This window comes from Drosophila simulans, chromosome 3L (genome assembly GCF_016746395.2).
Source record: "Drosophila simulans strain w501 chromosome 3L, Prin_Dsim_3.1, whole genome shotgun sequence".
NCBI classification, from domain to species: Eukaryota; Metazoa; Arthropoda; class Insecta; order Diptera; family Drosophilidae; genus Drosophila; species Drosophila simulans.
In genome coordinates, this window is record NC_052522.2 from 1,799,330 (window position 1) to 1,814,531 (window position 15,202).

Sequence of the window (15,202 nt, forward strand, 5' to 3'; positions counted from 1 at the left end):
AACTGGGTAGAGCAAACTGAATAAATGGTTTGCTAAGCGCAAATTGTTCGCCCACATGGAAGGCGTAATCTGGTAGATGCATATTGATTATTGTAAGTCATCTGCCCATTACAAAAGAGGATCAAAATTATTATCCAAAAAATTTTAAAGAAATTAATTATAGTTAAGAGTAAACAAATAACTTGGCACTGTATATAAAATACTTTTTAATTTGCCTAAGACATCTCATAAATCAAAGAAAACGTTATACACTTTTGTTCTTCCACTTAAAAATTTTTTTCGATTCTTTATTTTACAAATTTGTTGCATAACTTAAGTAAGATTAACCTTGATGTTTCCCTTTTGTTTGACCGCGCAGCGTAGATCTCAGAATTCCTTCGCAAGCTACACTGAGAGAATCCATTGAAGTTCCAGGTGGAGGCGTACAGCTAAGCGGGCTTACGTAACTAAGAAGTGCATCCACTGGGAGCTCGGAGTCCGACCTAGTAGTGGCCCGCATAGGGACTCGCATAGTGGCCGTAGTGGCCGCTGTACTGGTCGTACTGGGGGATGTACTCGTACTGCTGGCCCTGGTTGTAATAGCCATCATCGTAGTCGTAGTGGATGGGTGCAGCTGCCGCCGGAGCATAGTGCTTGGCCACTTGAAGATCGAATAAATATGGAGAGTTTAGCTTTTGCGAGGGGGAGACTGACTTAAATTTATTTCGCTCTGTTGTAATAATGACCGACAAAAAACTAAACTGCGGTAACAGCTGTTAACGGTTCGCCATTGTTGGCAAGTAGCTCAACTGGCCAAAATAAATACGCTAACAATTCAATGCTGACCAAGGCATTTTCTATGGCCATTTCTTTGCCCCCTTGCAAATAATTTATTTGTGCACGAATTTGTCAGTCAATTGGTCACAGGTGTTGTTTTCGTTTTGTTTTGCTTCGTTTTCTGTGCCTGTTTTTCTTCATTTTATGTTTGTCGCCGTTTTGCATGCAAGCAAGTTCGTTGCCTAAGTCTTTTGTTTTGGCTGCTGATTTCTTTTGCTGTGCGTTTTGCTGATAATTCTCAATTAAAACTGCACCGCAGCACCCACAACAATTATGAATTTTCACATGAGTCTCCAACCATGTATTCATTTCCCAGGCCCAAAGCGTTGCGACATTGAGAAAATTATGCTAAAGTCTTGGGAAGCAAAGGGAGAAGGGAAATGGCCAAAGAAGAAACGGCAATTTTCGTGAAAATTATGCTGCGGTGCCTGTTGTTATTTTTGTTTTTTGTTGTTGTTGTTTTTTTGGAAGATGATGCACCTGACATAATCTGTGTGGGAAATTCGAGACGGAAAGTGCATAAACAAAGCTAGATCTTTGGCTCCGATCGGAGCAGAGTGAGGTAACCCACTAAGGAGGCGTGTCGGCGGATTAGTCAACCATATGATGTTACACATTTCCAGCCCAGTTTTACAGCCCATGATTCAGCTTAGCTGCTTGACTGGCCACGTATGTGAGACTAATTGCAATTTATTGAATGAAATTGCCAATGCAACTGCCACCCAAGCTAGAAATGAGATGAGATTACAATGGAATTATGGTAACTTATTCAGACAGTTCAGAACGTTCAGTAGGCTGCATAGTAATCAGCGTCAAAACCAAGATCATCATCACCATCATGGCCATAGTCGTCTTCGTCTGGGCGCAATTTGCGATACTGATTGTTCAGATAGTTGGCATGCCGCCTGAACAGCTTTAGCATGCGATATGTGTTCATGCCTGAAAAAGCGAGCAGAGAACACGTGGAGATGGGTGGGCGGAACCCCAAGAAAGATGACAATGGAGGAGTGGGGGAAAAAGAAGAGGTGCCACCAGAGGTGAAGGCCAACTATAAAGGTGCTGCTAATCCGTTCTCTAAAGTCTTTAGTCTATATCCTGTCCCAAAAGTTATTCTTCACTCACCATAAGGCGCCGGGGAGGCGACCACCAGAGGTGCGTGGGCCACTGGAGCCACGTGCTTTACCACCTGCGGCTCGTAGTGGGTGAGGACGGGCTTGTGGGCCACAATGGGACTGGCCACCACCGCCTGGGCGTGCACAGTTGGTCCCGACTTGGTCACCACGGCATTGAAGCCGTGAATGGAGTCTGCCGTGTAGTCCACAGTGCGAATGGAGCCATCGGGCTCAACCAGAGAGTACTGACCTATAGATAAAAATATAGCAATGCCCAGTCTGCGGATCATCCTTTGGTCACTTACCCTTGACCACATCTCCATCTCGCGTCTCGTGCTGTGACTTCACATCTCCTGTGCTGTGGTCAGCCACTCCGTAGTTAAAGGCATATTTCGGATGATCCTGTTTGAGGAATATAAAGTATAGGGATTTCGATTAAACATTAGGATTTTAGCAGTGGTATCTTTTAAATCGACGAATTTATATGATTACTTTACTTTAGAAACAAAGGGTTTTAATATCTTTTGAACCCATTTAAGCACTCTTTTATGGTTTTAACAACGAAAATAAGTGCTTTAAATTTATATCACACTTCAAAACTCACATAGTAATCCAGGGCATATCCCGGTCGCGCCACAGCAACACTGGCGAAGAGGGCCAACGAAAGGATAACGAAGCACACGAAGTTTGCCATTTTGTACTTGGGTTTTATATTTATAGCTTCAAATGCGTTTGAAACGAGAAAAATAATTGCTAGAAATAAACACAAAACAGATCGTATCCGTTAGAAAACACCGCACTGAGTTGGGGATATTTTGGTTTTTTTCAGGAGATTTACTTGGAGTATTTCAACGGCACTAGATACAAACACCACCAAGTTGCCCGGAATACTGTGGCGATTCTAAAAGCAAGTTTCCATTAAATAAGCGCGAAATGTGCGAAAGTCGCGAGCAGCGCAGCAGACGCCGGCAGAGTCGCCGGCAGAGACGTCGGCAGAGAGCAGGCACAATGCCAAGACTCTTGGTTTCTCAGTCACTCGGCTGTGGCGAATGGTGATCGGTGATCCAGTCTGGTGAGCCACTCTTCGCCGGGCGTCTCAAAGTGGCAAGTAGATGCCCGGCCATGTGAATGAAGTTGCAGCACGGATCCATGGGATGTTGCCAAACGCAGCCGGGTTCCACTGAATCCAACGAATCCGCTGAATGGGATGGCGTTGTCTTGGGTTTTGTTGGCCGATCTGCGACACATTTCTCAAATCCGTTGCCAATCCCCCAGCGATTGTCAATGAAGTCATCTGGAACAATCACTTCTTTTCAGCCCAGAATTATGCGAGATTAATCATTGGAGTTAATCATTAATTTCCTTGATATCTGCAAGAAATGATTGTGGCCAATTTAACTAACAACTTAATGCCAAAACCTAGAGCGAAATCGAAATAAATCGCTGACAAGAACCGACAAAATGTAAATCAAACACAAATCGGGTCAAGTTGCAATTGCAGCACAATAAGGCCCTAGTTATTCGGCACATGCGAAATTCTCAGTGATCTACTTCAATGACAGTGGTTAGGACTAGTCACTAGTACTAGCAATAGTAACAGACGCTGTGGCCACTGCACCCGCTTTGGTCTTTTGTCTTTTGTCGGCTAACTGCAACTTGAAGGTCAAGCGCATTAAACTAGACTTCAAAGCTGGCTTCCAATCTGGGCTGAAATGACAGCAAAAGTCTTTGGAGCAGGACAATTTATGATGCCAAATAAACGCTTTTCCTTAGCTGCTGTGAATCTGACCTTTGCTTTAGCAAATATACATTGAACTAGCGATAAAAAGTTGGCAATAGTTCCCAACTCAAATCTGTATAAAATAGGACACAAATCTTAATGAACATCCATGTTTGTAAAGAGAATACCATCTAATTTGGCGGATTTACTGAAGTAACATGCAAAATGCTCCCATCTTTTCAGCTAATTTGTGCCCCAACAAAAGCAGATTGAGACACATTTTCAATCTTCAATTTGTGGCAGTTGCACACCCTTGAGAAAAGACGAGAACGTGCCAATTGCGGTCTGTCTGGCAGCCTACAAGCTAATCCAAATTATGTACAGACCGCAGAAGCCTTAGGTTTTTGTGCGACTAATAATGTGGGCTAGTTTAATGTCCAGGTCGGCATTTCTTGGGCATTTTCATTTTCACACAATTAACCATGGCGAGGGGCGTGCTAAAGACTCTAATTAAACGAGGGGTGCTTCAGAAGTAATCTCCAGCTGACCCGCGCAAAAAAAAACCAACAGACCTTCGACTTTGGCTTGGAAACAATTGTCTCTCTTGGACTGCGGTTTTTGTAAAACTAAATACTAGATTAAGTCAATTTGCATGCCGCCAAAAAGCATTTTGCTACCTAGACTTGGGAAAATTCAGTCAGCGATTGTCGGCGTTTTCCGAAGGTTTTCCATATATGCACTCGCAGGTTTTTCCAAACCTTTTTCTTTTTGCCTAGTAAGCAGACATCTTGACAGACACATGTGCGTGGCTGGGCATTGTTTTCTGATTTCTGGCAATTAACTTAAATATATTTGGCCTATGAAAAGAACCAAGCCAAAGAAAATTCATAAACAGAGGAATTCCACTAAAATGTTCTTAAACGGGGCAAGTTTATGTGGGAACTGAGAATTAGGAAGTGAAATATTCTAAACGTTTAAATTTAAATAGAACTAATTGGTTAAATGTGTGTGAGTTTAAATTAAATATTATTAATTCCATATCGGTGACCCTGATCCATTTCTTATATGGCCATCTATTTTTTCTTTGCACTTAAAGGAAATACAATATACTTAAATTGGATTTCTTGGGCACGTACTTCCTTTTCATTGCCTTCATTTTCATCTCGTGAATGGGAAGATCATTCTGCACAAAGTGCCTCAGCCTGGGGAATCGGGCAATGCAATTACCATGAGATCGCAGTTTTGGCCAAATCCAGAGACGAGTCATAAGCTGTGTAAGGTGACTTTGACTCGGTTTACTTTGGTCACCTAATTTGGGCTTGTTTGCACACCGACTAATTTGACAATGGAGCACTCGACAACTGACTTGCAACATGGGGAATGAAATGTGTTGCAAGTCGAGGGTCTTGGGAGTGTGGGCGTCTCTAGACTTGTTACCCGAGTGATACGGCCAACTTGGGCTAAGGCTGTCATTGTTGTCGCCCTTAGTTGGCCATGGTCCAGTGACTCCGCCTCAGCTGCCGCATCTCCAATTGAGTGACCATTGTTAACGTGGCCAGTCTGTTACAGAATGACCCGTGGCAAATGCAAACGCGTTCGCGGCAATAAAATGCAAATGAATGGCTGCCTCTGGCTCTTTTGGCCCATCGTCTCTTCCTCCGACATAAATTTCGCACCTCGGCGGCCAATTTGCTGCAGACTGTTTGCCATGCATCAAATTAACGGCCCAACTAATCCAGTTAACATTGTTATATAATTGACTCCGACAGTCGAAGCTCTGATTAGGCACCGCTGTCTTCGGCAGATGGGCTGTTCGTCTCCTATTATTTATGCCTGCTTCTACTTTACTTCTGTTCAATTATCTCCGCTCAGTTGGCCAACATTAATCAACAATTAATGGCGTTTTTCAATTACGCAGACAGTCAGACGACATTTAGCATGTTACAGTGGTCTACTAGTCAAGCTACACTGCGTATACGTAATATACGTAATATATATATTATGCTTTCATTGTAGCATTTAATCAATAATTTTGTTTAGCTAATCATGGATTTTAGTGGTGTTTACATTACTAATTGCATTTCATTAATTTTCCCCATCATTTTTTGGCATATTCTTGACAGGTGATTCAAATTTGTTACAAATGTCAGTGTGCAACTAATAAAACGCTCGACAAGATACTTTTTAGGCCCTCGGCACATCTTTCGAAACCAGTAGCCCGTAGTCGGGGTATTTATTATCAATAAATTGTATCGGCTCCGACAGATTTGTATCTCAGAGGTTGTATCTTAATGTTGCCGCCACATACAGCAGATACCAAGATACAATAACTGCAATGGATGCCATATAGAGAGCACGTGTTGGCGACAGTTTGCTGAGGAGGCAGTCGTCTTGAATGTCAACTAGTCGAAGTGAGCAAAAACAGAAAGAGAAGCATAATGCCGAGACTTAGTAACTGTCATTTGTCTATGAAGAAGTCGCTGGCTAAGTAAAGGTTACTGGAGCAGCAGATGCGAGTTTACATTCCACTCGACATTGAGATTTCACATTTTGGCACAAGGGAGAGGTACTTCATGTCTTGAGTTCAGATAGTCAGATCTAGTTAGCCATCGGATACTTCCTTCCGGCATTTCCTACTTCTTGACCTTATGTAGACGGGGAATCCGCCCCCAAAGGCGGCACCTGTCCGGCATTTTTTTTTCGACTCAAGTGAATTAATGGAGACCACGTATGGCATATTCACCCTTTTGTTTTGCTCGAAAAATGCGCACATTTAAACGCTTCGCTGCCCACTAATCTCTGATAAATTCTTTTTCCCTCACCCAGCACTTTTGCACCATTTTCCCGACGTCTCTGTTTTGATCGTTGGCCATTTGTCTCGAGTTTAGACCAAAATCCACGTTGTGCCCATTAAGAGATCAATATTTGGCTTTGTTTCGTTTTGTTCGCACGTTAAAAGTGACGGAAATGCGAAGATTTGTTGCATGCGGAAGCCTCCACACACTCATCTCTTGTGACTTAAATGTTTTAAGTTATGCTTTATTTGTTTATTGTCTCCGCTGGAGAGATGCCCCCGAACTTGTGACCGCACTGGGGGGCAACTCCACCGGGGGCACCCTTCTGCGGTGGCTTTCAACGGCCACAAAAGTAAAAGTGCGTAAGTGGATAGGGAAATTGCGGTTATTTATGTGGCATCAATCGACCTTGTTATTTATTATTAAAAATGTATCTTATTGAAAAGGAGTCATACAATGTTGTCAGACATTTTTTTAATATTTGTAAGCAAATACAAGGGGATGCTTAGTATGAAACCCTTTTTTATTAAAAATTCTTTCCATCTATAAGGTATTTACTACATAATTTATATAATAATTAATAATAGAAATATTAGTTTAATAGTAAATAAAGTGAAGAAGCTCTTCAATAAAAATATAGTGGCATATTTGTTTGTAGCATTCATATTGTTTTTATTTAGCTTAAAAGTAGTCTATGACTGTAAGTCTTGTAATAGCAGCCAAAAAGCACACATCATCTATATATTTTTTTCTAAGCCTTCAAGAAACAATTTAAAAGCTGAGCTTAAAGTTGTATAAGAAATCAATGCCCAAAATATTTCTACAAAATAATATACAAAAAATCCCATTTGATGAGTTCGAGTAGCGCATCTGGTAAAATATCCTTAAGTCGGAATTTAAAAAAACCTATATTAAATAAAAGTTCATAGTACATAACGTGGAATATTGCTTTATAATTGAGCTTCAAGTTTCTTATAAATGCTGATGCTAATCTTATTATGAAACGTGTTGCAAGAGTACAGATGGCATAGTTCTTCTACAGATAAATAATCAGTTAATAAGCACCAACTGGTTATTGGCAGATCCAATGATAATCAAACGCCCATGATTACCTTCACCTTTTCCACTCACGCCCACAAATTAGCCAGTTCGATTATTGTCAATCAAGTGGCGTGATCTCGACGAAGTGCTCTACCCATCAATTTCCATAACATTCATAACTTATGGAAACCATAATTACCTATACTTGGAATCAATTGCACTTTGAAAGTGAATGTGTTCTGATCAGAAATGCTAATCAATTAATTAATTGTTGAAGAATTCAATCTATGTTTTCAGAAGCTTTCTGTTCAGTAAAAAACGAGATATTTGAATTTTTATAATTCTCTACATTTTGTATTTATAGCATTGTCAGCCGTTTCAGCTTCAAACTTATAGTATACACAAAGTTATTATAATACATGTGTTTTTTTATTAATTTTTTTTACATTTTGTTCGTTTTTCTTCATCTTTTCAGGTTGGTTCTTCTTCGTGGGCGTGTGGCAGGATGGGCGTTTGTTCCTCACTCGATGTTTTCATTATTTACAATTAAAGAGAAGGTTGGTTAACAAACAAAAGAGAGAATTGCGCGAAAGCTGAGACAGAGACGGCAATGTGTGTGTGTGAGGGAGACAGAGGCTGCCGGGAAAGTCCGGGGAATCCCCGGCAGGACATGATGGACATGACTGTGGTACTGAGTATTTTAGCAGGCTTCGTCAGTGGATCGGTCATCCGTTTTGTGAGGTCGTCAACGTGCTTAATAAATTACAGAAGAGTGGTGTTAGCGGTGCAGGTGGTGCTTCAGGTGGTGCATCCAGCGGGCTGCTCCACTTCCTTAGTAGTGGGCCACATGCGCGTGGGCGTTGTGGGTGGCGTATCCGTAGGCGGGCACCTGATGCGCCAGGGATCCGGCGTAGGGCACGGCGGGAGCGGCGGCCACATGGTGGGCAATGGCTGGGGCATAGGCTGGAGCAGCATGGACCACGGCGGGAGCGGCGTGGGCAACCACAGCGGGAGCGGCGTGGTGCACAGTGGGGCCGGTCTTGTGGACGACGGCGTTGAAGCCGTTGTGGTCATCGGCGGTGTACTCCACGGTGCGCACCGAACCATCGGGCTCCACCAGGGAGTAGGATCCCTTGACGACATCGCCATCGCGCACCTCGTGCTGCGACTTCACGTCTCCGGTGTGGGAGTCAGCCACTCCGTAGTTGTAGTGGTACTTGGGGTAGGCCTGCGGATTGGGGTAAAGATTCCATGAGAAGAGTGCGGGCCTGCTCGGATTGGGTGCTAATTTTATGTGCATGCCACACGCCACTCGAAGCAGCTGGCCATGCTAATGGAGCTGGCGTGGGAAAATGGCTAAATGGCAAATGCCACGGTGACCCTGGGCCACCAGCATCCACAGAGGAGTGGGTGAGAGGCTGTGCAGGCTGATGGTGTCAGTTTTAGGGCATATTAAGTATAATTTGATGATTGCATGAACAGGCGGTAGGCTGTATAACTTGTTCAGGCTTACAGGTCGTATGAGTAATGTTTGCGGGAAGGATTACGTGTCGTATAAGTAATTTTTATGAGTCAAGATGCATGCATTTCTTAGCTCTGGATGGTCTTGTAGTTGTTTGATTTTAAAAGAGCAATAAACTCATGAAATGGGATGCAAATTTTCAATTAGAAGTAAGCTTTTCAAAATGAGTGTTTAAACGAGTCAAATGGATTCAAATAGTAGGACATTGATTTTCTTTAAGTTAGTAATAATCTGCGCTGCTTTGAAAGTTAGTCCTTTTTGGGTTTTCTTGGCCACTTACATGGTAATCGATTCCCTCGTCGTGGTGACCATGGCCGGCATAGATGGCCGGGGCGGCGGCGTAGAGACCAGCACCATGTCCGTGGAGGACTCCGGCGGAGGCGGCGCTCAGGACGGCCAGGCAGATGAGGGACTAGATCACAGGGGGTAGGGGTTGGTTATTTAGTTTGTTATTTCTATTGGAGCACAGAGCACTTTTGGCTGTCACAGGGCTGTCCTGTTCACTCACTTTGAAGAATGCCATTGTTTGGATTTTTGGGATTTTGTTTCTTGCAGACGCGAGTGTGTGCTGTACGTTGAGCTGGATTCAACTGATAACTAGAACCAAGAAGGAAGCCGCTTTTATATACAAGACAACGCCCGAGCGGCCCAAACCGAGCCGAGCCACAAAAAGCCGAATGCCAGTCGGTCAGCAGGGGCAAAAACAAAACTACAATGAAATACCAACCAAAGCCGAGCTTTGCGGAGCGAAGCCCAAGAAGTTGAAGCCCCCACAACGCCCCTGCGACGCCCCCTCCCCCAAACAATCCACAATTATTTAATGCTTTTCAGCGAAAAAAAACGAGAGTGAAGTTCAGTTCAGATGTGGAGCGACTGTCGGCTGGCTGTGGTTTGTCTTTGGAAATTGTCTGATTGGTGAGATAACCGGCGATGTATGCAAATCGAAGTCGAAATAATTGTGAAATGGAAGGGAAAACCTCACTCAATGCGAGTTCTATCTGCTGAAACCAATACTCGTATTAACATATCAAATTGGCCATTATTAAGGCGTATTAATTATGAAAACATGATCGGAAAAAAGTTGGCTATCTATATATTTCCATCTCCCATCACGATTTAATTGAAATGGCCTCTGCAAGCTCTAAACTACCTGGCAAAAACAATCTTCGCGCACGAATAAAATTAGCCGTAAACACAAATATTTATGAAATAAAAAGACAATGGCTGAAATAAGTTAAAATTGCATTTCGGTGGGCGGCGGTGTTGCACCCCCCTCCTGAAAATCCCCATGGTTTTTCTACCGCATGTTGCAATTTGTTCGCTCGTCTGTTTCGTGGGCTTCAAGTCGAAGTTTTCTATGTTCTACGTTTTCTGTGCCTTATTTTGCTTGCAGCGGGCGTCGTCTATCAAATCTTTTGGTTAATGTGATAGTACACTGCCAAAAATGGTTTGAAATATTTTAAATTCATTTTGAAGTCTTCGTAAAACACAGCAATATAACCAAACGATCTACTAGCTCAATAAATCCCATATATTTATAAGATATGATATGAATATGATCTTAAGACATTTTTGCAACACTTTTAACTAAAGTTAGTGGCTTTGTTCTTTAATTATTTTCCAGTGCACTGACTGTTGTTCCTACTGCCACTTTTTTAATTGCCATGTAGGCCGTTTTGCTTATTAAACCCATCTGGGAAAGACAAGAGGGGTGTGCTATGGGGAGGGCACCACCCGAAGACGCTGTAGAAACGCCTTTGAAGTGGGGCGCAGCATGGCGCCACATCATTATGGCCAAAATAGACGCCAGTGCAGCCCCAACTCATTACCAGGCCAAAACTACGAACAGTAAAACAGCAAAAGCGTTTGGTTTTGTCATATTTTTGAGGGCTGCCTTGCTTTGTTTTACGGCATATTTGCCAGGCTTATGCTACGTACTTGCCCTGCTTCGCCTCATTTAATAAATTGTCTCGAATTAGTAGCTTGGCTCTGACATTCCCCCCTTGGAGCCCCCATTCATGCCAGGCTGGCCATCGCGTACTAAAAAATTGAAGTAATCATCTCAAGGTTAGCACGACACAGCAGCAAACGACGTGTAACGGATCACTAACAGTTTTAATCTCAGCAGCGGCGTAGTTAAAAAAAGGGGTTTACTTATCCGAAAGTTAGTCCAGATTACTTTACAAGCTTAATTCATGTGGATTTGTGTGGAATGAGCATGTTTGATTGATTAAAATCCAAGCTAAGTTAGTTGGTAAATAAGTACACAATAAAAGTACACCGAAATTTATGAGCTTCCTTAGAGTTTAATTATATTTCTTTAAAGTTTCCCATCCCCCCTTTATGATATACCCCTCTATAGATTCAAACTGAATCTTTGAGTTTGCCGTAGACTGCCTGAATTAGAGCACGATCTGATTGCTTCCTTTGTTTGCGGAAAATGACGCACCGTCGTGGCCAATTAATTGAATTTTCGCAGTCGAGACTTTGAAAAACTAGGTTTCGATTGGGTTCGAGCAAAAATGCTGTAATTGATTGACTTTTGATGGAAGATTGAGCCATATTTGGGAAGAGAGGTAGGGCTGATCAGTGCTTTGCATTGTGCGATAGAATATCCCTGATAAACAAACGTTTCAAGCCACTCAAATTTTATTACAACTTCTAAGTAACAATGCAATGCCAGTAACCAGTTCCACCAACTTCCTTGATACGCGGTTTCGTTTCCTAGGTATTCACCAACCCGTTAGTTAAATGTGTGGAAATTCCTTGAACAATCATAAGCCACTCACCACGGCAGAACCAAGTCCAGTTTAAACAGACTACACTTTACTAGACCAGACTAGACTTAGCCCAACAATGACAATTACGAATTCGTGAATGCGAAACTCTTTGGCCACATTGCGCGTTTCCTTTTCGATTTAATTATTCACCCCTTCCGCTGAAACTCTGATCTGAGTACGTGCAACAGATCCGCTCCACATGGGCGCAAATATATATCTTAACAGTTATGAGTCAGGCGCGGAGTTCCAGAGACCACCCATTTGCAGTCGGCAGCCGGATTCGCAGAATCATAGAATCGCAACGCCCAAGTGGCCAGCAGCAGTTGCAATAATCTTGGCCCGATCTTGGCTCGTCATGTCAGCGCACCAAGATCCGAGATCCGAGTCTCTGGCCACTTGAGTGGTGTCCAAACGAGTGGAGAGCCGCCGAGCTGGCCATATTTTTCTAGCTGCGGGTGCACGACGTGAATAGTCACTGTGACTCGCGGTGTTAGAGAGTATTTACCTAGACTGCACTGCGAGAAAATATTAGGGGTCTGGAATTCCCTGTGGCAAGTAATGATGTCATGTTAGGAATTTCTACTATTAGTGATTTTAGCCTTGAAGGATGAGCCTTCGCCCTGACTACTGTAGTTTTCTTGCCTTTTCAGGACCTTTTTCTCGCAGTGCATGCGCTTGGACTCAGGTTGAAACCTCAAGTTGATATATATTCAAACAAATTTGTTGTAATTAAAGCAATTTGTGTGCGTTGCCTTAGCTGCACTAGCTGTTCGGCTGCTGATTGAGTGGCAAATGTTTGCAGCTTTTCCTCGCATTGTTGTTGCGGTCGTGTGTGCGCAATATGCGAAACAAGTTCGTTGCCCAAGTCATTCGTTTGATTTTGAGTTTCGTTCTGTCAGATGCCTTGCGCAATGCGGTCCGATGGTAGCGAGTTCACAAGTCAGCAGTGAGTGCAGAACGTAGGTTATAATTTAAATTAATTATCCAAAACCGTATTGCAATTAACATATTGAACTAAGCCCAAACGACTCACAGCAATTAACATTTACTCATGATTTTCTTCGATCATTTTCGACCAGCGGCCACTACGCTTTGTGGTGAAAAAAACCGCAGAAAAGAGGGAGTCGATGGAAAAAAAACAATACCAACTGCAGTAATTGAACAAACCGGTGACCTTGACCAACGCCGAATGGAATTCACTGGAAATCAAACTGCAATCAATAGACAAAAGAGTTCAGCAGCGTGGTAAAAAATGTTAGAAAAAGCGTAATTGATTAATGAAATCTCGGGGGCACAATATGCTTGTCATACACATTTCAGTTAAAATCTGATAATATAGTAAAGAAAATGTGTTTTTTCCTTTTCTCGTGGGGTAAAGTGCAACCCACCAAAAAAGTAACTATACCAAGGTCAAGCCAACTTCAATTTGTTTCCTACCAAATTGTTATTTTTGTAAACGCTCCGAGATCTGGGTTTCAATTTTCTGACAGCTTAATGCCAAAACTTACGGTGGGCGTGCGGCTTATCAGCCGTCCAATTACAAATGTGAGAGGGGGAGAGACCAGTAAACAGACAACAGCTTAATCCGTGCAATTATGTCGCTCGAAATTTACATAGATCACCACCATTGTTCCGCGGATCGACCAGATCGACCTTCAGGCGGTGGCCAGACCAGCACGGACCAGGCTTAGAATGGAGACCCAGCACTGGCAATTTGCCATGACCAGGCCAAGACAAGAGCCGGGACCCAATCCTCGGTCGCATTCGGTGTGCATGCAGATCGCTTTTCGCAATGCATTCACTGCAGTCCGCAGGGGGCGTGGCGCTTTACAAAATTTCCGCTTTGGGTCTCTCGTATCGAATTGGTTTCTATATGGTTTTGTAATTGTCTGGGCATTGTCATTTTTGTTGCTGAAATTTGTGGCTCAGCTCGCTGATTTATTGGCTCTCGATAAAGTGCATTGTTCACTGGCCCATGGCATGTCCAATGCTTATCGCATTGTTCGCCATATCCGGCTTAGAATTGTTCCTAGAGCGCGATAACTCATAGATATATATATATTTCATACCTGGCGCTCTTGCAACACAATCGCGGGGCAAGCCGCAACAGAGATGTCTCTCAGATGGTCTTATGATCCGTGCACCCCCATCCCAATCCCACGACTGGGTTAACCGCAGCTCAATTGTTGGCAATCGCTTCTTGCACAACGACGACGTGTGGCTGCCCTGTAATCAAAGATTGAACTCGGTCTACATGCAACTCCCTTTGAACCCCCGGCTTGTGTTTTAGTCCGCGTTGCGTGGGTGTCGCCGTCTTGTGTCTATCGCCACTAACATGACCGTCCAGTTTCTGCAAGCCCCAAAATCAACACAAGGGGGTCTGGAGGTGGTCTATGGTCTCTGGTAAGCAGGCTGGTTGCTTAAAGAATGTGGCACCCAGAAGATTCTTAGAAAAGAAGGCTGTGCTACAATGGATTGGCTGCAAACACATCCAATGTGTTGAAATGGGTATATAAAAAAAGAATGTCATTAGCTTTTATTGCCGCGTTTTATGCCTGCAAATTTCCTATAATTTCCTGCACAAATTTCCCGCTTCTAGCCTGCAGCCAGGCCAAGTTTGTTGCCCAAGTCTTTTGTTTAGTTTAACATTACAAATATTTTGCCACTTGCCCAGTCGAGTCATAACCACGCCGCGTTGCAGCTTAAGGTAACGGATTAACCATTGTAATGTAGTTCAAACAGCACATTCACCCATTAACCCACAATTGCCGGCGGACACGGCTTTTCCCCCCACTTTTCCACTCAGTTTTCCATTTCAACTGGACACACCCAGCGCCGAACGACATGATTGCGGAAGATCTATCATATTTGGGCCAAGGAACGGTTGCTGACCGTTTTGGTGGCGCCCGAACAGGGACAGTAGTGGGTGAAGGCAGGCCGAAATTCGTGAGGTTTGCTATGCATAGTTTGGAGCTGGTTGGCTTGCCGGCCTAACTTTAGATTGCTGGCCGAGGATTATTTATTTTTAAATATTTTAATGATTTTTTTATGCTGAGCGTAGGCCAACACCCTCGCCCCGTGGATTATGCAAGGCGGTTTTTGTTCTCCCTCCCTGTGCGGCACAACGCTTTCGAAAGTTGCAGCTGCTCCATGCAGGCCGCAAGTGAGACAGTTGAGTCGGTTACTCGGTTACTCGGCTAGCTCCACATGACACAATTTGTTAACTAGATTATTATGTAAGGCCCACTCTCCCCTTTCTCCCCTCCCCGCCTTCCGTCGTCGGTGTCTAATCAAACGGCATGCAAGCAGCCGCCTGGCTGCATATGCAAAAATAACAATTAGCCATCATTTTGATGCCGGCAACGAGCGAAAAGAAATCCCAAGACTCCACTCCACTCCACTCCACTTCACGCCAC

At 43.4% G+C, this 15,202-nt stretch overlaps 2 protein-coding genes across 3 annotated transcripts; both read right to left on the minus strand.

The window, feature by feature from the left end:
* Positions 1-252: 252 nt before the first annotated feature.
* On the minus strand, positions 253-2,837 carry LOC6739604 (larval cuticle protein A2B). Of its 2 annotated transcripts, none has more exons than XM_016174336.3 (5): positions 2,767-2,837; positions 2,533-2,681; positions 2,234-2,330; positions 1,939-2,178; positions 253-640 (listed from the first exon to the last, which is right to left on the minus strand). In XM_016174336.3, exons 2-5 carry the CDS (start codon positions 2,620-2,622, stop codon positions 483-485), a joined length of 585 nt encoding a protein of 194 aa, XP_016029921.1. In that variant the 5' UTR covers positions 2,623-2,681; positions 2,767-2,837; the 3' UTR covers positions 253-482. The 2 variants fall into 2 exon arrangements, with proteins under 2 accessions (XP_016029921.1, XP_039148965.1); XM_039293031.2 differs by lacking the exon at positions 253-640 and adding an exon at positions 1,508-1,755.
* Positions 2,838-7,810: 4,973 nt separating this feature from the next.
* Positions 7,811-9,625, minus strand: LOC6736418 (cuticle protein 7). The gene is made up of 3 exons (XM_002083254.4): positions 9,515-9,625; positions 9,287-9,418; positions 7,811-8,712 (listed from the first exon to the last, which is right to left on the minus strand). Exons 1-3 carry the CDS (start codon positions 9,527-9,529, stop codon positions 8,317-8,319), a joined length of 543 nt encoding a protein of 180 aa, XP_002083290.2. The 5' UTR covers positions 9,530-9,625; the 3' UTR covers positions 7,811-8,316.
* Positions 9,626-15,202: the final 5,577 nt, after the last annotated feature.